Raw genomic sequence first — 23,904 nt, 5'->3', positions numbered from 1 at the left:
TTCCTCCTTTCCTGGCTCAGTCGCACATCGGCGCGGTGACTGCCGGAAGCAATTCCGCGAGGGTTGCCGGGATCTTGATGATGTGGCCCCCCCTTCCCCCTCCCCGTCCCGGGATGTCGGAAGAAACCCGAGAGAGCAAACTGGCTGCGGCCAAGAAGAAGGTAAAACGTGCCGGGTCGCGGCTCCCTGACCCAGCCAAAGGCCCCTCCGAAGGCCGGGCAGTGGCCAGAGTCTGTGCTGCCCCTGAGGCACACAGGGCGAGCCCCTCGGCGCCCCTTGGCGCCCCCCCCAAAGTCTTCTCAGCCAGTCCCGCCCCCCGGCAGCCCAGCCCCCGCCCTCGCCCGTCGCCCCCGGGTGACTTTGGGCCGGTGACCCCCGGGATCCTCGCTTCGGGCTTGGCCCTCGCCATCAGCCACCCAGAACCGGAGGACCTGGGCTCCCCTGCCCGGTCCCGGTCTCCGAGGACCTCGGTCCCGGCCCTGCTTTCCCCTCCCCCACCGCGGAGCGGCGACTCGGGCGTCGGTAGGGAGGAGTGGAATGTAGTTACGTCACAATCCCCCTCGGAACTGTCATTAGCGCCACGAGCCCGGTGTTTGATCTTACTACTCAGTCTCCCAGTGTTTTCATACCCTTTCCGGTTTCTCTGATCGCGGCACAAATTTCCAGCTTCAAGGGGACTGGGGACTATGGGACCTGGGTGGGAGAGGTTTCAGGAGCCCTTACTCTAAGATTGTACCCCATCCTTAGACATTGACTTCAGCAGTGATCACAGAACGTTGATAACACCTTGGTGACAACTGGGGAGAATGTTTTTTTTAGTATGGTTTCCTCCTAGGTTTCTACTGTCTTTGTTTCACAGTTTAAATCTGAATTCTCTACCTCACATTTTAATTCCCCATGATTCTGGGAGCAGGGTCCCCCTCAATCGGTGGTCTTTAGAGTAAGATCTGCTTATCCTCTGTGGAACAGATCTCTGGAACCTGAACTTCATAGGTGGGAATCTTCTCCAAATCATCAACTCAACATGGAGTGTCCGAAGTGCCACAGAATAATATGGGACTGAAGCATCAGTTGTGCTTGATTCTCTTGACAGAGAAAAGTCATTTTATATTAACGTACCTAGGAAGGGCGTTTGCATAGATTTGTAAGATTATAATAGAATTCTCTCTGAAATGGTGGTTGGGTTGTCCTCGTTCTGTTACATTCCCACATTCACTAGGTGTGTGCCTTCATTGCCTTCTGCCATCAGGATACGTTGATGTAAAAGTTTGATAAGTACCAGTGTGCAACTTTAACAGATGTGTAGGAAAGGACTCTAAAGTCTGATTACTCAGATGTTTACTTTTCCATCTCCACCTCTGGTTTTGCCTCTTGGCACTTGCTGATTTCATGGCATAACCCCAGAACTCGGAGTCAGAAGACTAAGTTTAAATTCCATTATTGCCCCCCTCCTTTTTTTTTTAAAGCCATGTTATCATTCCATGTCTGCAGTCGCTGAGAAATACAACACTTTGTAGGGCTGTTGGTGGTATTAAATCAGATGGCGAATATAGGAGTATATGGTAAACTACAAAGTTGGATGTGAATACAGGGGATTATAGTTCTCATGAATCCTGCTGCTTTTCCTTTCTGCAGTTGAGGGAATATCAGCAAAAGAACAGCCCTGGTATTCCTGCAGGAGCGAAGAAGAAAAGGAAGATCAAACATGGGAGTAGTCCAGAGACAACCACCTCTGATGGTTGTCACTCTCCCGAGGAGGTAAGTATTGGCTGGCCAGGCTCCTGGGACCAGGGTGCTCAAGGGGCAGTAGAGGGTGATGGTTAAGATTGTGAAGGAAGTGTCAGGTACAGGTTTGAATCCTACCTCTCCCTTTGCTGGGGATAATGTCCCTGCTAGGGATATATTTCCACATCAGTAAAATTGGGGTAATGTTATTTACACTTGTGACACTGGAATGAGATGGTTGATTTTTTTTTTTTTTTAAGATATATTTATTAAAGAGAGAGCTGGGGGTGTGGGGGCAAAGGGAGAGGGAGAGAGAGAAAAGCCTCAAGCAGACTCCCGGCTGAGCACAGAGCCTGACATAGAGCTCCGTGCCAGGACCCTGAGATATGACTTGAGCCGAAAGAAATCAAGAATCGGACATTTAACTGACTGAGCCACGCAGGCCTGGCACAGGGCCTGGTGCAGGGTAAACATTCAGTAAAGGGTAGTGGTATTTGACGTACTGATCTGGTGACTTTGCTCATCCCCAGCCCCAAACGGGAAGCCAGGCAGTGAGAGCAACCATGTGCCATCACAATGTCCCTTTAGAAAGCAACAGAAGAGGCCCAGGGTGTAGCGAGGAGAGCCCCAAGCACTTGGGTTAGGTGACATTGAATTTTGAGTCCCTCTTTGCCACCAGCTTGCTGGGCGACCTCAGGAAAATCACTTCCTCCCCTGGGCCCAGTGGGCTCATCTGTAAGATGATATTGTTGGAGCAGATCAGTGTCTTTCAGACTTCTAGCTGGAGCCCCTTGTCCAAGCGAACCCTTCCTCGGAAGTCTGGTTTTTAAAATGGAGATGACATTCCTGTCAGATTCGTCCCCAGCATCCTGGGCCTGAGGAGCGGGTCTCATGAGTGTCTTAAGAAAACCGCTGCATTGGGCCGGTGACTGCATTCTCTGTCTCGTTCAGGGGACTTTTCCCTCTGTGTACGCTGATTTCTGCCTCCAGCAAGGCAGCTGGTGGCCGTTTGAGAAGGCGGCCTGGGCCATGGATTTGTTCCCCTCTCTCCTCTTCCTCCTACCCTGACTCTCTCACCTCTCTCTAAGCCACTTTCTCTCTCCCCTTGCCCTTGTTTCTCCCTTCTCGCCGCCTGTAGATTCAGGACATCCTGAAGGTGCTGGTGTCCGACCTTAACCGCTCCAATGGGGTAGCGCTCCCCCCATTGGACAAGTGGCAGGTGAGGTAGTGCCGAGCCCCCTCTCTGGCTTGCTCTCTCCCAGCTGTGCATGCCCCAAGGCTTCTCTGGTTTGGGGGATACTTTGCCTCTGGCTTATTTTATGTTGCTGTCATTAACCCTCAGCCTGTTCATGTCTGCTTTTTTCACCTGCTTGGTTGATTGGCTTGTTTTCCTTGCCCCCCATCTTTTATCATCTTGAAGAAGGTGAGACACGCCTTGAAGTTTAAAGGTAATTTGGAAGAGCTTCCAGAGCAGGTGTGTGGGATCTGGGCTTTTCAAGCGTTGAGTATGAATACCCAGTGGCGTGTCAGACTCGGAGAGATTAAATAAAAGCAAACCTTCAGGCTTGCCCTTTGGGCACCCATCCCCAAGTTTGTGCTCTCTTTGAATTGGATGACTTCATTTTGGTTTGAGAGTAGGGGACTGTGGGGTTAAGACGAAGGGAGCGTACATTATAGTTACAAGGATCGAGGTTATTTTTTCAGAGGAATTAACTGTAAAGCACATGAGATTAACCAAACAGATGAGCAACCAGGACATCCCGCCCCTGTTGTCTTTTATTTTATTTTATTTTTTTATTTTTATTTTTTTTTAATTTGCGCGAGAGAGAATGAGACAGCATGAGAGGGAGGAGGGTCAGAGGGAGAAGCAGACTCCCTGCTGAGCAGGGAGCCCGATGCGGGACTCGATCCTGGGACTCCAGGATCATGACCTAAGCCGAAGGCAGTTGCTTAACCAACTGAGCCACCCAGGCGCCCTTTTTTAAAGATTTTATTCATTTATTTGACAAAGAGAGACACAGCGAGAGAGGGAACACAAGCAGGGGGAGTGGGAGAGGGAGAAGCAGGCTTCCCGCAGAGCAGGGAGCCAGATGCGGGGCTCGATCCCAGGACCCTGGGACCATGACCTGAGCCGAAGGCAGACGCTTAATGACTGAGCCACCCAGACGCCCCCCTCCCCCATTCTCTTTTAAAAATCAACTGGACATTTGGCTGTGTATTCAATGGCCCTTGCTAGGGGAGGTGGTTGGCTAGGTGCTCGAGAAAAGAGGTAAAACCAGGTCGAATGCACACTGAGGGAAGCAGACCCCAGTGCAAGAAGCAAAGGTAGACTGTGACAACGTTCCAAGTGCCCAACTGAGGGCAAGGTTGGTTCTAAATGGACTTGAGACTGGTTTGAAGATTACAGGTGGGTAGCATTTATCCAGATGGAGAGTGGGGAAAGTGGGAGTCCCAGGCAGAGGGGAGGGTGGGATGCAGGTAACAGCCAGCATTGTGAGCTCACAGAGCATCTCCCAGAAAGGGAGCCTGGGTGGGTTTTCTGGACATGATGTTCACACTTTGTCCTGGGACACCGGCCAGGCCGGTGTGGGGGGAGGGGGGAGGGGGGAGGGCTGAAATGCGGCCAGGTCCTGCAAGAGATGGGCATGGAGAGAGGGCGGGGACAGAGCTCTGGATGCTGGTGCGAGAGGCTTTCACCCACTGGGACCACTCATGCCTGAGTGGTCGGGTCTGTCCAGGTGCTGTGACTCACGTTGTGATCTCAGAGGAGCTGCTGAAGGGCACAGGGAAGGGAGCCCAGGCCTAGAGGACTCCTGAAGCTGGTATTTGCCCTGAGTTCTAAGATTCTGTGCCCACACCCCTCTGTTGTCCTGGAAACGAAGACCCAGATCTTTCTTGTGGTTTTTAAATCCTCTCTGTATCAATGGCTGTTTCCCACTTAAGTTTTCTGTTCCCGCAATGCAGGCTTGTGGTTACAGGATCCTGAACAGAGCTGACAGCATTTCCAGAAATGGGGAATCATGGAGAAATAAAATTTTAATGGAATGGGACAGCTGGGGGAGTGGAGAGTGATTTTTTAAATCCTCCATTTTGCTATAAGACCTAAAATTGTGAAATAACTGGGTTGATCTTAAAATCGGTGTGTTACACCTATTTAAGTCCTCAGAAAATTACTTTTTTCCTTTTCTGAACATTCTTGTGTCTAGTGCTAGGGATCTGTGGGAACCCAGGATGCCAGGAGGCACCCAGAGCTTGCCAGGGCCCAGGGCTAGAAGTGCCCACCTCCCCCAAAGTCTCAAGCCCGGCCAGCTGCTGAGCCTCTGCTCTTACCTGGGAGATTCTATTGACAGGTTGGCAAGGCAATTGCCAGGTCCCAGGGTCAAAGGTCACAGCCTGGCCAGTAAACATGCAGATTGCTTGATTCATCCTCAGCTTCCTGGGCTCTGCAGCACTAGCTCTAAGGAGGGCAGTCGAGTTGACTTTTCAGAGGCCAGGGCTGATGGGTCCAGAGGACAGCCAGCCCTGGGTCCCTCTTCCTTCCGGCCCCAGCCTCGCTGGCCGGGCCTTGGCTCCCTAGTGTGCTCCCCTCTTCAAACTCAAGCTTGTCGGCCATCTTCCCTGTCTCTCTGCTCATCTTTGCTCCTCATCAGACATTAGATCCGTAGAGCTAGATGCTTGGGCTGTGTCAGGCCTGAGCCCAGAAAGAGGCTGGGTGGGGCCCTGGTCAAGCAGGTGGGTCCAGGTGGGGAAGAGGGAGCCGTTTCTCCATGGGTCCTTGTCCCCAGTCGCAGGATTGTTCTCCAGGATACCAAGAGTCAGAGGGTAGATGTCCTAGCTCTGGTTTCTCACGTTGGTTCTCAGCTGGGTAGGTGTTTCGGAGCTAGGAGGTTGGGGTGAGGCTAGTGGCCATGTTTTTCTTCTTCCCTGCAGGAGTAGGGTGAGGCATCTAGTTAGGTAGCTTCTTTCCCAGAAAAGGCCTGAATTGGGCAAATACAGCCAGTAGTTGGAGAAAGGAGGGGGGAAAGGAAAAGCGAGCAGGGAGGAAGGAGGCAGATAGTGGCATTGGCCACGTCCTTCATCACCACCACCCTCTGCCTGGCAGGGCCCAGGATGAGGGTCACTCTGGCATTCCAGAAGAACAGTGCCTTCCTTCTCCCTGACCGGGCACTCCTGTCTTCCATCTGCTATGGCTGCTGCAGGTCAGAGCCTGATAATGTCTCTTGCTGAGCTCCACGGAGAACAAGGCCCCCATGTTGAGGAAGGAGGTCGCGCAGACCCTGCTTTGAGCTTTGGCCGTCCAGAAGGCTGCAGAGCGGCCCTCAGCTTGGGCGAGTCATGGCCGCACTCCACTCCAGAGTGGCTCCCAGCATGTGTCACTGTCACTCTGACCACAGCAACACCTGTCCTGCCCGCTCTGCACTCCTGCATCCATGGCAGCAAGGCGCCTTCTTACCCGCATGGCCCCTAACCCCCTGCTCTGTTCTGTGACAGGCGCCCAAAGACCGCGCCGCTCCTGCCGCACCAACTGTTGATGACACCGTGTCACCTGATGGTGTCCCTCCCCGCTGTGCTAGTCCCCCCTGTGTCACTAGCATGGCGTCAGTTCAGGTTTGTGCCTCCTCACCCTTTGCCTACCGCCCCACTCGATGTTCGCCCCCTCCTCCTCAGAGGACTGGACCTGCTTTGGGTCCTCTTCCCCTTTCTTCAGGGAGCTTGGTTCCTTCCGGAGGACTGAGGTGGGGGAGGCCGAGACTAGGTCTTTCCTTGAAGTCTGGGGAGTTGGCAGGTTGTCAGAAGGTTCTTGCCTCCCCCCATCCCTGGGTGGTCTTACCAGCAATTGAGTGACCACCTCATGTGTTTCTTCCTGAGCAGAGTCATGATGCAGAAAATGGCCCTTTCCTCATGGATGAAAGCAAGTGAGTATCTCCTATGGGGGCAGCAGTCCCTAGGCCGAGGGAGTCGGGGTAGGCCACTGCCTGCGACCTCCTCTTTCCCATTGAGCCTCCTGCACCCCTGACTCCCGTGTTCGTCCCCAGATGTGTGTCATCTACCGAGAGCCTGCGACAGCTATCTCAGCAGCTCAATGGTCTTGTGTCTGAGGTACCCCAGGAATTGAAACCCAAGGTGGGGGGTAGATGGGGGGATATGACAGAAAGAATGAGGCAAGGTTCCCAAGAGGGACGGAAGAGCCCAGGAGCAGCCAGCTTGTTGGGCAGTGTTCAGCTCGGCAGGACTCCTCTGAGTCATCTTTGAAGCTCCCCAAATTGAAGGGGTTGGACCTCGAAGCTGAAGCTGGTTATGTCATTTGATCCCTCTGCAGGAAGCACAGAATGAGAGCCGCCTGGGAGGGGACAGATGAGGGGGAGATAAGAACCAGGAGGAATTGGCACAAAGGGGTTAGGCAGAACAGTGTGCAGCTAATGGGTAGGCCAGGGAGTCGGATGGCTTAGGTCCTGGGGGGGGGGCAGAGCGCACCTCCATGTGAGCCCTTTCGTGTCTCCTAGTCTTCATCCTACATCAATGGAGAGGGCCTGGCATCATCAGCTAATATGAAGGATCTGGAGGTAAGTGGGTCTGGACCGTGGCCCAGTGACCCTGCAGGCCAGCCCCCCCCCCACCTCCCACAGTGGGGGCTGGGTGCCCCGCTGCCAGCTGAGACAGCCCAGACAGCCCCCAACCCTAATGACTGCTCTCTCTACCTCTCCCCCCGCCCTCATCCAACTCCTCCTCCTCCTCCTCCTCTGCATGCGCCTCAGAGCCGGTACCAAGAGCTATCACTAGCCCTGGATTCCAGCAATCTAACAAACAAACAACTCAGTAGCAAGATAGAGGAATTGGTAAGAGTCCAGTGGGGTCCCCTGATTCCACACTGCCAATCTGGGGCTCCAGTTTCTCCCTGGGGCTCTGAAGAAAGGGACTGGGGGCCCCTGGTGCCAAGGGAGAATGGGGTGCCGGGGGGCCTAAGTCTCCATTGGAGGGACCCCGGAGCACGGAGCATGCAGCATGGCTCTCTGTGGCTGCCCTCTTTGCCTCCTCTCTGTTCTCCAGACACCCCTGCTTGGATCCCCATACTTGCCCCGGGGCTCTTGCCTCTGGAGGAAGCACTGGTTTGACTGGTGCACTCTGGCCTTGACTCTCAGCCCCTAATTTGCTCCATCTTTCAACTCGGACCAGTCACCTTTCCTCTCTGGGCTTCCGTTTCCTGCGGAGGTAGAATTAGAGGTGGCCAAGGTCCCTTTTAGCTCAGAAAATCAGGTCCTTCTCATTCCTGTATCCCTGCTATTAAGAACAGAACCTGGCCTGGTGGGGCATGCTCAGTAAATATTTGTGAATGAATGCACCCTTCTGAACCACGAACTGACAGAAGGGTAGTCTAGTCTCACTTCTCAACTCCCATTTCTGGAGGTTTAGGTCCTTGTCCTTTCATGGGCATCTGGATCCAGACTCTCACTTGCGTAGCTGTGAGCCAAGCCACTTAAGACCCAAAGTCTCTTTCCTTGGGAGCTTGAGGAGAGTCTGTCAGTTCATGTCCCCGTGAACTTTCCCTTTAAAACCCGTTCCTGGCCCCTGCGCATCCTCCGTCTTGGTGTGGGGAGGGTAGTAAAGGGGGACAGACTGAGTTACCTTCCTTTGACTCTCCCCACAGAAACAGCAGAACCAGGAAACTTTGGATCAACTGGAAAAAGTAACGTGATTTCTTTGCTGATTACATGGCAGATGGGTTTGGGGAGGATTCATATGTAGAGGCCCATTCTCATCTTGGTCTGCTCCTAGCCTGGAGGAATAAAAGGCCCCCTCCCCATCCCCTGCCCGCCCCCCCGCTGCCCCCCCCCCCCCAGCCACCCCAATCTGGCCATATTGTTGAGCCTGTCCTGGGCCATCGGTGGCATTCTGGGAGCGTTGCTGTTTCATCTCTGCCTCCTCCCAGTCAGGGATGTTGTGTGTCCTCCTTCCTGCAGGAGAAGAAGGAGTTTGAGCAGAAGCTTGCAAAGGAACAGGGCTCTCTAAGGGAGCAGCTGCAGGTGTGTGGAGCCGAGGTCTCCCTCCCACCCTCCAGGAGACGCTTCCTTCCCTCCTCTTCAGCGCCTCTTTGCCTTCTTTCCCAAAGGTTCACATTCAGACCATAGGAATTCTCGTGTCTGAGAAAACTGATTTACAGACAGCCCTGGCCCATACACAGCAGGCGGCCAGGCAGAAAGCAGGTGAGGGTCTAGACACCCTCCCATCCCTCAGCCTGGCATGTTGGCAGGCCTTGGGTGGGATTCCTTCCTGGGTTCCATTTCAAACTCTGTCATTCCAGGAGAGTCTGAAGATCTTGCTAGTCGCCTGCAGTCCTCCCGCCAGCGCGTTGGAGAACTGGAGCGCACCCTGTCTGCTGTCTCCACACAGCAGAAACAGACGGACAGGGTAAGCCCGGCATCGGACCCATCCGCGGGAGGTGCAGCTTCCCCGACAGGTCCCTTCCACATGATGGAGTGTCTTACTGCCCAGAAGGCAGCACAGGCCGTTTCTTCCTGCTTTAAAGTTGTGTGTTGTTAGAAGAAACGCAGGGCTGAGCTGGCTGTCTTGGGGGAATTGGCAGTGGTGGGGGCTGCTTTCTGGAGCGAGCACTGAATGCAGAGGCCAGAGCCAGAGAGCCAACGCTGCTGGTCACTGGCTATGGGCCTTGGCCGAGTACAGGACGGTACTTTTAGTATGTTACCATTTGTGTAGGAAGGGAAGCATGTGTGTAATAGATAGAAGGTGCATGAAAGGATTTATAAAAACCCAGGGAGAGGAACAGGGTAGCTCTGGGAGACCTGTCACCTCTGTACCTTCATGAGTGCTGGGCCTATGAATAGATCATTCAAAAAAGAGACAGAAGATCCCAATGCAAATTTAATTCCACTCCTTGGATCTGCTCCCCCACCGCAGGGAGAAATTGTGGGTGAAGAATCAGACAGACTGGATGTTTAATTCCAGCTCTGCTGGGGATCGCAGGCAAACGACTTCACCTGTGACAATCTGCGTTCACCTGTAAAACAGACACAGTCGTGCCTGCCCCATGCGGTGGTCGCAAGGCTTGAACGCGATCCTTAGCCTCGTGCCTGCTGACTGGCTCAGGGAAGGATCGGTCACGTAGCAATGCCACGAGCTCTGTCCGGGCCTGCGCTGGCCAGCCGGGAATCTCTCCCACCCTGCCCGAGCTCTTTTCCGAGGCAAATGAGAGCGTGGGCTTGGAAAGGCTTTGAACGAAGCGTCAAGGGTAGCTGATAGTCCGCCCTCCGCACCCTCCCCCTGCCCGCGCCTGACCTCGCCTTTCTGTGTTGCAGCACAACAAAGACTTAACCAAAGAGCGAGATGCCCTGAAGCTGGAGTTATACAAAAACAAGTAGGATGGCTGGGGGCTGGCAAGCGGGAGGGCTGTGGGAGCAGGGAAGGGGGTCCTACGGGTTAGGACCCGTGCAGAGCTGGGCTCTGGGCCCAGCGGTGCCACCAACGCAGGCCGTGGCCTCAGGCCACTCAGGTCTTCTCTCTGGCCTGCCACTGGGGACTCTCGTTCCCTGGGGTCCCTTCCGAGGCCCCTGTTCTGTGGCTCTGTGGCAAGTGTGGTGGGTTGGTCACCAGAGGGCTCCTTTCTGTTCTGTACTTGTGTGTTTCCTCGCTGCCTGTGGCCACAGCAAAAACAACGAGGACCTGACGCAGCAGAACTCGGAACTGGACGAGAAGCTTCGAGTGTTGGTAAATGAGAAGGCGGGCATGCAGCTCAGGATGGAGGAGCTGCAGAAGAAACTGGAGATGTCGGAGCTCCTGCTGCAGCAGGTAAGGCCGGAGCCCCAGGGAGCCCGAGCCCCAGCCGTCTGGGGCCGCTGTCTCCCGGGATTGTCGTGGGCGGCCTCCAGCCACAAGCTGGAAGATTTGGATCCTTGCTCTGGCCCCGCCACAGAATCCTGCTCCCAACACTGATCAAAATCTACAAATCGGGGCCTGGCCCAGATCTGTGGAATCAGAATCTCAGGGAGAGGGCTTTTTTATTTTGTTTTTTAAAGCATCCTGGGTGAAAACCATTGTTGTACGGGTGGCAGGCATAAGGCTAGCCCGTGAGTCTGTCTGCTCCCTCCCGGAAGGCTGGCCACCAGGGTCAGAGAGCTCCCCTCCGTCAGAGTTTCTTCACACCGAGCCGTCCTCTGCCTTCAGGTCGCTTCCCTCGGTGGGGCTCTTACCTCCCGATCAACACAGGAAAAATCGTGTCTCTTTCCCAAGACAGACCTTCTGATACTGGCGTGTGGGGGGGGGGGCGGGGTTGCGGATTCCTTGTCGCTCTCTCGTCTTTTCCAAGCTACACAGCTATTTCTCATGTGGTCTGTCACCCTCCTGATTGCTTTCTCCTGGATATGGGACCTGATTTGTTAGAGCTCCAAATTTGGTTTGGCCTGGGCAGCAGACAGAGTTCTCTACCCATCCACCTGTCTGGCCACCCATCCGCTCAGCAAGTGTTAATTGAATGTCGCCTCTGTGGCCCATCCCTGGGATGGGCAGTCTAATAAATGGCCTGCCAGAGATATAAAGTGAGGACTTGGAAGTTGATGGATGCCCGCACTCTGTGCCCTGACCGCCCCAGTTCTAGGACCTGGACCAGTTTGTGCCTTATTCACTATAACCAGAAAAGGATCCGGAAGGATACACACCAAGTCGGGGGGATTGGGAGCTAGAGGAACACTTACAATGAGTATTTAGTTAACGGAAAGCCTATGGATGCAGTACTAATAATGTGAGCATAGAGATCTTCATCGATCCCAAGTTGTACGTTATCCCAGCTCAGACCCTTTTGCGGGGGGGCCTTGTGTGGTACAGCTGGGCCACCAGGTACACCTGGTACATCTAACCTCATCTTTCATTCTCCAGTTTTCTAGTCAATCGAAAACCCCTGATAGCAGCCAGGAGTTACAGCAGGCCCTGAAAGACCGGGCACAGCTGGAGGCCCATGTGGGGCAGGTGAGGCCTTGCAGAGCGAGGGGGGCGAGAGGAGGGTGACCCCAGGTGCCCAGGAGTCCACGAGGCACAGGGACAGCCCCTGCTAACTTCTGTGCCCCTTCTTGCAGCTGAAAGATTCACTGAAGCAACTGCAACTGGAGAGAGACCGGTATGCAGAGAATCTGAAGGAGGATAATGCCATTTGGCAGCAGAGGATGAAGCAGATGTCTGAACAGGTGAGACGTGACCTTCGGCCCCCCTACCTTAGACAGGTCACGTGATCTTTCCTGGGCATCAGTAAAATGGGAATCCTGTCACTTGCTGTGTGCAGCCAAGGGGGGGAGGGGTAGAGAGGGCGATGGTCCTCCCTTCCCGCCCCCCACACGCCCCGCCCCCCTGTGCTTTGGGCAGATGCACAAATTGAGGGAGGAGAAGGAGCACAGCGTGAGTCAGGTGCAGGAATTGGAGGCCAGTGTGGCCAAACTGAAGAACCAGATAGGTAAGCTGGGGCTGGAGGATCTGGGAGCAGGATTGGTGGCAGAGGGCTGGTGAGAGTGCCTTCGAATGCCCCTAGGGATGTGGATGGATGGAAGGGGACTGTGGCCAAGGGAAGGAGGTCTATACCAGGAGTTGGCCAGTCCGGGTAGAGCGCCCACTGGCAACCACCCAGAGTTGTCTTGAGCATAAAAACCTAAAGAACTCTATTCCAAAGTGTCTTGAAAGATTGCACGTCCCATGAGTGTGAGGGGACTGTTAGCCAGGAGGCCAAGGTTTGGGGTGACGAGGCCCAGTTAGAAGTTGTGGACCAAGAAGAGGGGGTTTCGGGAGGCACAGAGGTGAGAGGCCCCTCCTGTGCGCCCCATCTCAGCGGTGCCCCCAGTTCCGGAGCCCCCAGCCGGGCCCTCGGAGGAGGAGCAGCGGCTCCATGAAGAGGCTGAGCAACTGCAGAAGGAACTGGAGATCCTGGCGGGGCAGCTGCAGGCCCAGGTGAAAGACAACGAAGGTCTGAGTCGCCTGAACCAGGAGCAGGAGCAGCGGCTGCTGCAGTTGGAGCGCGCTGCCAAGTGCTGGGGCGAGCAGGCCGAGGAGCACAAGCAGATCCTGGAGACCATGCAGAATGATCGCACCACCATCAGCCGCGCGCTCTCCCAGAACCGCGAGCTCAAGGAGCAGCTGGCCGAGCTGCAGAACAGCTTTGTCAGGCTGGTGCGCGGCCCTTCCTCCCTGGCCGGGTCACTTAACCCCTCTGGGCCTCTGTCTCCCCACCTGTAAAACTGGGGAGTGGGGGTATGGACCCCACCTGACATGGTCCCCGTGAAGGCACCCTGTGAGCTAGAGAGCCCTGCTCAGATGAGCTGTGGGAGGCGGACGCCACATCCTGGGGTCTCCAGCTGCGCCGGGTGGCCGCTGACTCCTCCTCTCTGTCCAGTCCAACGAGAACATGGAGGTTACCACTGCGCTGCAGTCGGAGCAGCATGTCAAGAACGAGCTGGCCAAGAAGCTGGGCCAGCTGCAGGAGAAGCTGGGGGAGCTGAAGGAGACGGTAACCCCCGCGCCGGCCGAGGAAGCCTGGGGGACAGACACCCGCCTGGAGAGTGGGAGGCTTGGCCAGGACAGGCAGCTCCAGCTGGGGGGTGGGGGGCACGTGACTCCAGGGTCCTTCCCAGCCTGCCTGCGGCGCAGGCTCCTTCTCGCCCCCTGCTCTCTGACTTTACGAAGTGGGTAGCCCTGGGCCGAACGAAGGTCGTCGTCGCCGCGGCCAGAGACCTCGAGCCCCTAACCAGAGGGCAAGAGACAGTGTGCGGTGGGCAGCTTCTCAGATTCAGCCCTGGATGCTGCCCCCAGCTCCACTGGTCACTGTTCGCTTCTCATCTCTCAGCCTCGGTGTCCTTTGTCTAAAAGGGAGATTAGCATTTTGCTCACGGAGGTATTGAGGATTAAGGGAGAAGCATGCCTGTAAAGTGAGGCATTCAGGGCGCACTTAGATGTCGGTTGGCGCGCTTTGATTTTCCACTAAAGTTAAAAAGGAGGGCTGTCATGAGGTGTGAGGCCGGGTGAGGGAGGTGCGGGGCTCTGGGCGGGGAGGGGGGCAGTCACTTTGGTCCTGGAGCGAGGGAGCCAGGGGCCCAGGCGGGCGGGAGGGCTAACCCCCCCCGCCCCCCTCCCCCCATCTCCCCAGCCTGGGCTCCGAATCCCCCCCCCCAACAAGCCACTGCCACCACAGCCTCAGTCCCAGGGTCTTCCTGCAGGTGGAGCTGAAGAGCCGGGAGGCCGAGAGCCTGCAGCAGCAGCGGGACCAGTACGTGAGCCACCTGCAACAGTATGTGGCTGCCTATCAGCAGCACGTGGCCGCCTACCAGCAGTTGGCTTCCGACAAGGAGTTGCTGCACAAGCAGGTCCTGCTGCAGACCCAGCTCATGGACCGGCTGCAGCAGGAGGATGTTCAGGTCAAGGTGGCGGCCACGAAGGCCCGCCAAGAGTTAGAGGAGACCCAGGTGAGGGGGTTTGAATGCTGAGCCCCCAAAGGGAGGGCCTGCCACCTGTTTCCCTTCTCACTCTTTCCTGGCCCCTCAGGGACGCCTGGAAGCTGCCACCCAGCAGAACCAGCAGCTCCAGGCCCAGCTGAGCCTCATGGCTATGCCTGGGGAAGGTAAGTGCGGGTGCCCAGGGGAAGGGGACAGAGCCCAAGGAAGAGGGCGACTTTGAGCAGCACCGAATTGAGTGCGAAGGGACCTTTAGGACAGTGGCTCCTCTGGGGACGGGCTGGCCCGAGGTCGCACAGGAAGGCGGGGCGGAGCCGGCCCCGAGCTTTCCTCCCCTGCTCGCTCCACCTCCCCTGTTGGATCGTCTGAGGAGTCTCCGGGTGCCCCGACAGGAGACGAACTGGACAGTGAGGAGAAGGACGAGGAGGCTGCCCGGCCCAAGCTGAGCATGCCGGAGGGCCTGGAGAGCCGAGAGGCCATGGTGAGCGGACCCCCGTCGTTGCCCCTTCCTTCCCTGCCATCTGAGGTCCCCCACCCCGGGCACCCTTCTTGCCTCTTGGTTTGCCTCCCTCGACTTCTCTTGACCCCCGATACCCCCGGGAGCCAATGGTCAGCTGTGGCACCATCCTTGAACCACGGGTAGGCCCACTGAGGCCGGGAGAGGAGGAGCTCCTCTCCGCGCCCCCTGCTCACCCTGAGCAGCCCCCACCAAAAGCACATCTTGCCTGCAGGTGGAATTTTTTAACTCGGCCCTAGCCGGTGCCGAGGAGGAGCAGGCCCGGCTGCGCGGGCAGCTGAAGGACCAAAGGCTGCGCTGCCAACGCCTGGCTCACCTGGTGGCCCCGGGCCCGCGCGCGCCGGAGGAGATGGCCGTGGCCCCCGGGAGCGGGGGCGAGAGTGTGCCTGGGGAGACCCACCAGGCCCTCCAGGCGGCCATGGACAAGCTGCAGGTGAGCGAATCTCCTGCGGCTCGGCCGGCAAGGGCAGGATGGCTCAGGCGGGCTGCCGTGCCCTGACCCCCGCTACTCTGGCCACAGAGCCGATTTATGGAGCTCATGCAGGAGAAAGTGGAGCTGAAGGAGCGGGTGGAAGAGCTGGAGCATCGCTGCATCCAGCTTTCTGGAGAGACGGACACTATTGGTGAGCGGGAGGGCCAGCGCCCAGGGCCGGCGCGGGGCAGGAGCTCTGGGATGGGGCGGGAGCCTGAGCGGCCGCCCATCCACCCTCCCGCAGGAGAGTATATAGCCCTTTACCAGAGTCAGAGGGCACTGCTCAAGGAGCGGCACCGGGAGAAGGAGGAGTACATTAGCCGGCTGGCTCAAGACAAGGAGGAGATGAAGGTAGGGGCCCTGCGCGTCCCTGGGAGTGGGGCGGGGCAGGGGTGGGGCTCGCGGGGGCTCAGCACCTCTCCCTCCAGGTCAAACTGCTGGAGCTGCAGGAGCTGGTGCTCCGCCTGGTACGCGAGCGCAATGAGTGGCAGGGCAAGTTCCTGGCCACTGTCCAGAACCCTGCTGGGGACCCCACTGGAGCGCCCCCAGCCCGAGAGCTTGGCAATGCCAATGGCCAGGGTGGTGAGTAGAGCCCTCGGGGGCGAGTGGGTTGGGGGGCGGTGGGGAGAGCTCGCACAGCACTCAGAGCCCTGCCTCTCTCTCCCCCCGAAGATCTTCAAGAGGTGAGCCTGGCCGACAATGATGGTGTGGCACCTCTCCAGGGAGAGGCCCTGGTGGGCCGCAGTGCCCCTGCAAACCCCACCACACAGCAGATCATGCAGCTGCTGCATGAGATCCAGAACCCCCAGGAATGCCCAGGCTTGGGCAACAACCCCTGCATCCCCTTCTTCTACCGGGCTGATGACAATGACGAGGTGAAGATCATGGTGATCTAAGCACCTGTCACCAACAAGCAAAATCTGAAGAAATGGGGCCGGGGGCTCTGCCCCCACCCTCTCCCTACCACCCTATCATTCCTTCCCAGTTGCCCTTTTCTCCCTACGCTAGCAAGATAGAACCCCTAAAGGGGTATGATAAGCCCCCTAATGGGGGGAGACAAATCGGTGCAGACCCACTTGCCACCTTGGCAAGAGCTGTATCTTTATATCTGGACTATTCATGGTTCCAGAAAAATAAAGAGCCGGAGGCTCAATAGATACAGAGTTTATTTAGGAGGCTCCCTCTCGGGCTCCCTCTCTTGGGGAGCAGGGGCTCCCTGATGACCTCCTCACCCCTACCAAGCAGTCCTTCATTCAGAGGGGCTCATACATCCTCTATTCAGAGGCACTTTGGGGCACAAGTGCCCCCCTGTCCCGCTAGACGACTGGGCAGCACTCTCCTAAGCCTCTCTGAGGCCCAGCAAAGGCATATATAAGCTGCTGGCGGGGTAGGCTCCCCGCTCAGTGTATATACTGTACTTCTGTAACATTTTGTATATTCTGGAGATCGGGCAGCCCCTGTATCATAGCAGAGGTTGGAGCTGGCAAATGGGGAGCAAGTTCTATTAAATATTTGGGGAATGGGGACACTTATTTATTGATAGCATAAGACAGAGGAAGACAGAAGAAGGAGGCGGGGACGGGGTTCTGCCCTGGTGATTCGACTCCTATGGGTTTGCTTTTTATTTCAGAATAAAAGGATTTAGCCATACTTGGCCTTGTGTGTGCCTGTTTTCAGTCGCTGGCCACCAGGAACTGGGGTCTGTGCTGTGGGCATGGAACAGGGAGGAGATCCTGCCAGCAGAGGGCAGGCTTCTGGATTGTGCGAAGCCCCAGTGTTGTCTGAGCCTGAGCAGAGCTTGTTAGAGGTGGGCCAGGCCTGTCACCCCCATGCTGCTTGGGGAAGCCTGGGGGATCCCAGGGGCCCTGCCCTGGAATTCTCAGGGGGCATTCCTGTCCTAATGGCCCAGAGGCTCAGAAGCCTGATCTAATCCTGGGGAGGGAAAACAGGGTCCCAGCACCCAATCCTCCCTCCAGGCCAAGTCAGTGCCCCTGCCCCCTAGTGGGCAGAGCAGGCTTCCCAGGATGAGAACCCGTGAACCCCCAGGTGCTTTCCCAGTAGGCCTTGCGAAGGATGGCGCCTTTTACCGCCACTCCTTACAGCACCTGAGCAATGGCTGGGCCCTTGCCCACCCCTGCATCCCAGTGTTTAAGACTTCCCCTTCCCCTGAACTCCACAAAGAACACAAGCCAGCAGAGGGCAGTTTCCCATCGTCCAGAAGTGGGTTTTATTCTCAGCCGAGAGACAGCAAGCCCGGTGGTAGAGAGCCACACAGCTGCCAGGACGGCGCCCCCGGGGCTCGAGCGGGGGAGGGATGGAAAAAGTGGCTGTCCACAGGCCGGGCAGGACAGGGAGGCTCGTCAGAGGTGGCACACTTTGGAGAGGGGGATGTCAGGGTGACAGTGTTCCCTGGTAGTTGGGCCACAAGACTCCTCAAGGACAGCATGGTGACGGATTCCCAACACTAGAGGCGAGGCTGTGGTGGCCGGCGGGGGGTGAGGGGTGGTGTGTGTGTGTGTGTGTGTGTGTGTATTTATAGTTATTTATAGAATGGGGCAGGAGCAATACCACGGAGGGGCACAAGTGTTCACCAACATCACGCCTGGATGTGTCAGCTCACCACTACAACAGACTAAGTCACAGATGAAGGGGGGGTGCTTTGGGGCTGGGGAGCCACTGTTAAGTCACAGAACAGCTGTCCAGGCAGGCTTGGAAAGGGAGGTCTCCGAGGAATAGAGGGATCTGGTTAGAGGTCGAAGGGGGGCCTGGGGCTCTCAGGACGGGATGGACTTGCCTGACCCGATCGGCTGGCAGTTGGAGAGAAAGCAAAGAGAGAATGGAGAGAAGGAGGGAGAGAAGTGGTAAGGCAAGGGCAGCCAAGCCCGGCGGGGCAGGAGGGGGCTGGCAGGGGGAGAAGACGAAGCTGAGGGTGTGGGTGAGGGTTCTGGAATGGAGGGGAGAGAGAGGGAAGGTGGGAGGAACTGGAGGTGGGTGGGGGCCACAGCTTCCCAGGGGTCTGGGGAGGGGAGGCCAGGACGGCCCTCCCCCTGCCACGCACGCCGGTCTCTCATACACCACCAGGCAGTGCACCCTCAGCTCCAGGCACATGCTCGGCCCGCCCTGTCTTCCAACGTACTGGCCCGGGGCCACCCCTAGCCTCAGAGTATGGGGCCATGAGCCCCAGGCCACAGTCACCAGTCCTCACGGAGAGAGACAGGAGGAGAAAGAACACTGTTTGAACCCGGAGGGCAAAGCTAAAAGGATGGCTGGAGGGGGGGGGGGCACTGGAGGCCCCTCTGGGCGGGCAGAAAGCCCGGAGTCCTCAGAAGGGACCCTGGGGAGGCGGGGAGGTCAGGCAAGCCGGATACCAGCGGCCACAGGCTTATAAGTCTAAGAGGGGAGCCTCAGCTGGTCGGGGGACCACAGGTCGCGTAGGTGAGGCTGGGCCCTTCCTGCTGGGGAAAAGCAGAAGAGCAAGAGTCAGCGGCAGGGACAGAGTGGCAGGCGGGTCGCTGGGTGACTGTGCGGCCCAGCCAAGGTGGGACCCAGAGAAGCTGACTTGCCTAGGTCGGTGGACACTGTGGTCCCCTTGGCTGAAAAGCGTAGGTCACCCCAGGAGCACCAGGCCCCAGGGCCATGAGCCTGTGGGCTGGCTATGGCGCTTCATCTGGGGCCGAGGACGCTGTCATTTGTCGTGCCTCCACAGGCATGACAATACCAAGGAGGGAGGGAGATGGCCTCCGTGACCCTGCCTCGCCTGTGAGCTGTGGACAGGGCCCTCCAGCTTTCAGAAAGCAGCACCCCGCCAGAGCCTTCGCCCCGGATGGCCGCCCCACGGCTGACCCGCTAGAGGACGCGGGGCCTACCAGGGCTCTGGCCCCTGAGCTGGGTGCTGGCTGCCCTGCCCCAACAACGCGGCTCAGACTGGGGAGACAGTGTGGCACCCCCGGGACCAAGTTCCAAGGCCTCTGGCTGAGTCCGGCCCCACGCACAACCCCTTCCGAGTTCCTGCTTCTACACCATCAACCATGAGCTCTCTGCCCTCTCTGCCGGCTCCTGAGAGCCTGGGCGCGGAGCCTGTCCCAGGAACTCCCCAGGCTCAGCCCTGGAGGTCCTGAGCAGTGGCACTGAGTCCCGAGGCTCGCTGAGAGGGAGGTGAGAGAGCCAGCTGGCAGCGAGGACAGAAAGAGGAAAGAATAAGTCTGGAGCTGCAGAAGGGAGAGGGAGGGGAGCCTGGCTCTGAGGTCCCAGGTGCGCCCCCCCATGTGGAGCTGGTGCAGCGGGGGGCGGGGGGGCAGACACACCGTTCATGCAGCAGGCAGAGAGGCCCGTATGCACCTACCGTGGCTGACGCTCCTCAGGGGTCACTGATAGTGATTCTGAAAGACAGCACCAAATCAACATGGCAGTTCACACGCACGGACGGGGCAGGCCTGGGGGGGGGGGTCACGCACACGCACACGCCCGGGCGTGCACACACATGCTGGGAGGCCCCACGGCCCTGCATGCACACGGTGACACACATGCCCGCAAACAACACGCATACACCTCCCCCGCCTCCCACTGCCCAGCGCCCTCACTGGCCGGCACGTGCAGCACGGACGTGGGGCATGCAGCCACTCGGCACACTGAAGCACACGCGTGGGCTGAGTCACAACACAGAAGCTCGCCCAAACACAGGAGGCATTTGCACCAGCTCCCTGCACACTCGTGCCTGGCGTGCTCAGAGGGCCACCTGCAGTGCTCCATATGGGACTGATCTTGCTTTCTTAGGGTCCAGCTGCCATTTCTCTGCCCGAGAACCTTCCATGGCTCCCTAGTCCCCACAGCATTGAGTCCCAAGAAGACAAACTCTTCTGTGAACTTTTAAGGTTCTGCAGCCTGCCCCACCGTACCCAGGGCAAACTTTTCTTATTCTTCCTCCTTCTATCTGCACTCTTCTCTGGCCAGCGGCTCTCCTCAATGCATCCCACACTAAACCTTCGCCCGCACCGACCCAGGTGTCCCTGACTCCTCATCACCTGAGTCTTATCTCAATCAGCCCCCAGACCGCCCCCAGGTCAATCTGTCTTGAAGCTTCCCAGACTGTTCTCTTCCTCCGAGGCAGGGCCGTGACTTGCCAAGTGTTTTCCGTGTGTTAGCAAGACTGGAGTTAGAGCAGGTGCCAAATCTTCCTCTTCCCATATGTCACCCCTCAGCGCAGACCTGGGCATGTCAAATACCCTTAAGAATCTGAACTCAGAAGGGAAGTTAGCAAAATGCTCCTATAGCCAAATTTGCAATTCATGCAGCTTCTCTACCTACAGTCACTGTCTCCCTTGATCCTCACACCAGCCCTGGGAGAAAGGCAGAATGTTAAAATATCATGTGGTAGAAGGGAAACTGAGGCCCTGGAAGGGAAAGTGACTTGCCTAAAGCCCAGGATGAACCAGGACCTCTGGACTCCAATCCAGCGCTCTTGACCAATACCACGCTGCCTGCTTTACCCCATCTGCTTTGGTCATCAGATCACCGTGGAAGCAAGTCCCATCTCTGCTTCGTTTGGGGCTCATGGGGGCTAGACCCACGAAGGCTAGGCCCTACCCTCCAGCCATCTGGAAACACAGGCGGATGCTATTGGTCTGATGTGTTCTTCCTCAAGGAACGTGGCCAATGGAAACAGGACTGAGATATCAGAATGAGCTTCCTTGAAAAAGGGTCATGAATCAAGAAGGCAAATTCAAGGGATGAAGTAGAAGCCTTTTCCTTGGAAATCTCTGGGAACGGGGCAGCCTTCACCCACTCCTGCCCCAACACCCACCATGTTGGTCCAGGCCAGGTAGCGCCAGAGGCAGGGCCAAAGAAGAAAGCCATTAGACCGCCCCATGGCTCCCAGCCCCCTTTCCCAGCTGCTCCGTGTCCTAGCCCGTGCCTGGATGCCATTCTTACACTCACACTCGTGTGCACGCCCACACACACATCACACACCTTGCCGGTCAGTCACAGCCTGGCCTCTGTTCCTGTGGGCCAGAGGCCAGACACCCCCTGGGACAGCTCAAAGAGTCAGGACTCAGAGTAGCCCTGTAAGTGAAAAACCCCACATCTGGAGAGGATCTGGGTTCAGAGATGCCCAGACCTGAGGTAGGTCACTAGGGGCTGGGAGAGAGAAGTTGAGGACGGAATGGAGAACGGAGGAGAGCGAGGAGAAAGGAGGAGGAATGCAGAGAGAAGTGAAAAGGGAGGGAAGCGCCATGCAAGTGCTGAAAAGAAGGGGGCAGGTGGGATGAGTCCCACAGCCCCCTCCCCAGAAAGGACCACCTCCGGGACTCAGAGCTCCCTAGGGCGCAGGCTCCGCCAGCCCTCTGCCACACGTCCGGTGGCTCCGGCACCCACGTCCGAGCGCCCTGGATGGAGAGGGCCGGCTCTGGCCACACCTCCCTCCCGGCTACGCTCGCCCGGCGGTCTCTCCCACCGTATTCAACCCCTACTCACCTGGGGACCCCGGGCGGGGCGCGGTTGGGGCGCGAGGGCACCTGTGGGGGAGGGCCGAAGGGGTCAGGGGAAGCCCCCGGCCTGGAGGGCACGGGGGGCGCCCCCCCCAGGGCGGACCCAGCAGGCGGAGGCCCAGGAGCAGGGCCCCGCGACCCGGGCCGGGCTGGGGGCACGGCGGGGGCTCGGCGCTGCGGCGTGGGGCTGGACGTGGGTGACCTGCGGGCGACAGGGCGCGGAAGACAAGGAGGGGAAGAGATGAGCAGCTCCGCCCTACCTTGAGGCCCCGCCCCAGCCCAGCGCCGGTCACGCCCATGCGCGGAAGCCCCGCCCCGCCGCGCCCTACTTGTTCCCGGAGTTTAAGCCCCGCCTCCGGTGGCTCCAAAGTTCCAGCTCCACCCAGCCCCGCAGCCAGCGCTCCACGGCAAGCCCCGCCCCGCAATAAGCCCCGCCCACTTCTAAGCCCCGCCCCCTGCTCCAGGTGGGAGCCGTTCCGGTGACGCGGGCGCGCCACTGCCCGGTCCCGGCCCTCCTCCCGCGGGCCCCGGGCTGGGGGGCTTTGGGGCCGTGGGGGCCGGCCCTGGTACCTGCGTCCGGCCGGTACGCTCTGCACCTGCAGCCAGGAGTCGTCCACGGGCGGGGGCATGGGCGTGCTGACAGTGGTCGTGTTGATATCGCCGATGATGCTGAGCGCCTCCTTCAGTGCGTGGTACATGCGCAGCATCTCGTCGCGCCGCTGCGCCTGCTCCGCCGACTCCTCCATCAGCGTGTTCTGGTCCCCACACGAGTACAGGTTGGCCAGCAGCTCCGAGAAGATGAATTCCTTCGTCTGCGGGCGCGCGGACAGAAGGACGGGCTGGGACCTGACGCCTGTACCACTCTGAACCCCCGTGGGACTGTACGCTGGACTGGGAGCTCGGGGGTCCTGGCTTTGCCACCGCAAAGCCTTGCGACCTTGGAGATCTCCCCTGCTTCCCCGTCTCCCTCCTTGCCCTTTTCTCAGATGGTCCAGAGGGGAAAAGTGACCTGTCCAAGGTCATGGATGTGGGAAGGCACTCGGGGCCCACCATGCAACCGGGACACCTAGTTACTCAGCTGTGTTTCAGCCTCAGGTTCCCCATCTATAAAATGGGGAGGTTAGTTACATCCTTTCCAAGGACTTGCATACTCCATGGGACCAAAATAAGGGAGATGACAGTTTAAAATTTTTTGACCTTGAGTAACAGGTGTGAATGCGTGCTTGGATTGGGTGAAATGTGAGTCTCTGTGTGTAGGCGGTGGGTTAATGTGCTCCTTATACTCCACAGGTGCTGGTCCTGGGATATTCATGGAGAGGCACTGAGACTTAGGCCATAGGCCTGTGTCTCACTTATCTGTTGTTCAAATATATATTGAGCACCTACTCTGTGCCAGGCACTGTGTTGTTCTGCACTTTATAGTCCCTCTATTATCCGTATTTTTACATATAGGCAAACAGAGACTCCGAGAGGATAGTTTGACTGAAAGTCAAACAGAATTTGTGGCAAATCCAGGATTCAAACATAGTTCTAATTCTCTGGGGGCCATGCCTTTTCATTAAGCCATGGATGGAGTGATTCTGCGGGGCGTGCATTTCAAAACATGGCCCGGGGGTTCTCAAAAGATGTGATTCCTAGTTCCTTTTGGGAAACATTTAAGCATGTTTGGAACAACTTGGGTATGTGACTCTACAATACAATATACAAAGCTCACATTATATTTCTTCTGGACAGCTCTCGTGTGGACCTATACTTACCTCGCTAGACCTGATCCCAAGGGACTGGGCTATGCCTCCCCCAGGCCAACCTGGTCGCTGCCTCCCTGGTCCCCCAAGAGCACCCTCCGCCCATGAAGGGTTGCACCCACATTGTTGATCATGAGGTGCATGATGGTCTTTGGCATGAGGTCCCGCACGGTCTTGTTTACGATGGCCATGTATGAGTCCACCAGGTTCCGGATGGTCTCCACCTGCCGCTCTAGCTGCGGGTCCATGGAGTGCATGAAGCTGTCTGAGCCGTTCTCCTCAGTCTCGCTGGCCTGCCGTTGAGAATAGAGGGCATCAGGGTGGCTGGGCCCTCGCAGCCAGGTTCCAGGCACCCCCAGGGTCTCGGCCCCTCCAAGGGTGCCTGGAACACTGCCATACAGAGAACAGACACCAGCTCCCCCAAACACTCCGCATCTGCACTCTGCCCACCCCAGTGCCTCTTAGGACCCCAGACCCTCATTCAGCCTTATCTTGGCTCTCAGTCTAGTGCCTAGAATTTGCC

At 57.6% G+C, this 23,904-nt stretch overlaps 2 protein-coding genes across 23 annotated transcripts in view; one reads left to right on the top strand and one right to left on the bottom strand.

Annotated features, from left to right (window-relative positions):
- Positions 1-2: 2 nt before the first annotated feature.
- Positions 3-16,273, top strand: GOLGA2 (golgin A2). 7 transcript variants are annotated; one of them, XM_045883239.3, is made up of 27 exons: positions 3-161; positions 1,636-1,758; positions 2,864-2,944; positions 6,217-6,333; positions 6,598-6,641; positions 6,762-6,825; positions 7,230-7,289; positions 7,482-7,562; positions 8,372-8,410; positions 8,685-8,747; positions 8,834-8,927; positions 9,026-9,132; positions 10,038-10,096; positions 10,386-10,527; positions 11,611-11,700; positions 11,808-11,915; positions 12,091-12,178; positions 12,548-12,885; positions 13,109-13,222; positions 13,929-14,174; positions 14,254-14,329; positions 14,555-14,643; positions 14,894-15,112; positions 15,200-15,302; positions 15,396-15,502; positions 15,580-15,733; positions 15,824-16,273. In XM_045883239.3, exons 1-27 carry the CDS (start codon positions 78-80, stop codon positions 16,045-16,047), a joined length of 3,114 nt encoding a protein of 1,037 aa, XP_045739195.1. In that variant the 5' UTR covers positions 3-77; the 3' UTR covers positions 16,048-16,273. The 7 variants fall into 7 exon arrangements, with proteins under 7 accessions (XP_045739195.1, XP_064435697.1, XP_045739198.1 ...); XM_064579627.1 differs by lacking the exon at positions 2,864-2,944; XM_045883242.3 differs by lacking the exon at positions 6,217-6,333.
- A 1,055-nt stretch (positions 16,274-17,328) lies between these two features.
- DNM1 (dynamin 1) overlaps positions 17,329-23,904 on the bottom strand; it is a 44,118-nt gene continuing 37,542 nt past the window's right edge. For 7 of the 16 annotated variants that reach the window (XM_054509435.2, XM_045883243.3, XM_045883246.3 and 4 more), the window contains 4 exons: positions 23,504-23,674; positions 22,207-22,448; positions 21,623-21,838; positions 17,329-18,606 (listed from right to left, as the gene is read on the bottom strand). In XM_054509435.2, coding sequence (XP_054365410.1) covers positions 18,534-18,606; positions 21,623-21,838; positions 22,207-22,448; positions 23,504-23,674 — 702 coding nt within the window. In that variant the 3' untranslated portion in view covers positions 17,329-18,533. Of the gene's footprint in view, positions 18,607-18,987; positions 18,990-19,493; positions 19,531-21,622; positions 21,839-22,206; positions 22,449-23,503; positions 23,675-23,904 lie in introns of all 16 variants that reach the window. The other 9 variants (XM_054509438.2, XM_045883249.3, XM_054509436.2 and 6 more) reach the window with 7 other exon arrangements.

The sequence above is a fragment of the Mirounga angustirostris genome, unplaced genomic scaffold (genome assembly GCF_029215605.1).
Source record: "Mirounga angustirostris isolate CCGP_5_RB_7025 unplaced genomic scaffold, mMirAng1.0.hap1 SCAF_15, whole genome shotgun sequence".
NCBI classification, from domain to species: Eukaryota; Metazoa; Chordata; class Mammalia; order Carnivora; family Phocidae; genus Mirounga; species Mirounga angustirostris.
The sequence above is the reverse complement of the archived record's forward strand: the minus strand, read 5'-3'. Positions and strand labels throughout refer to the sequence as shown.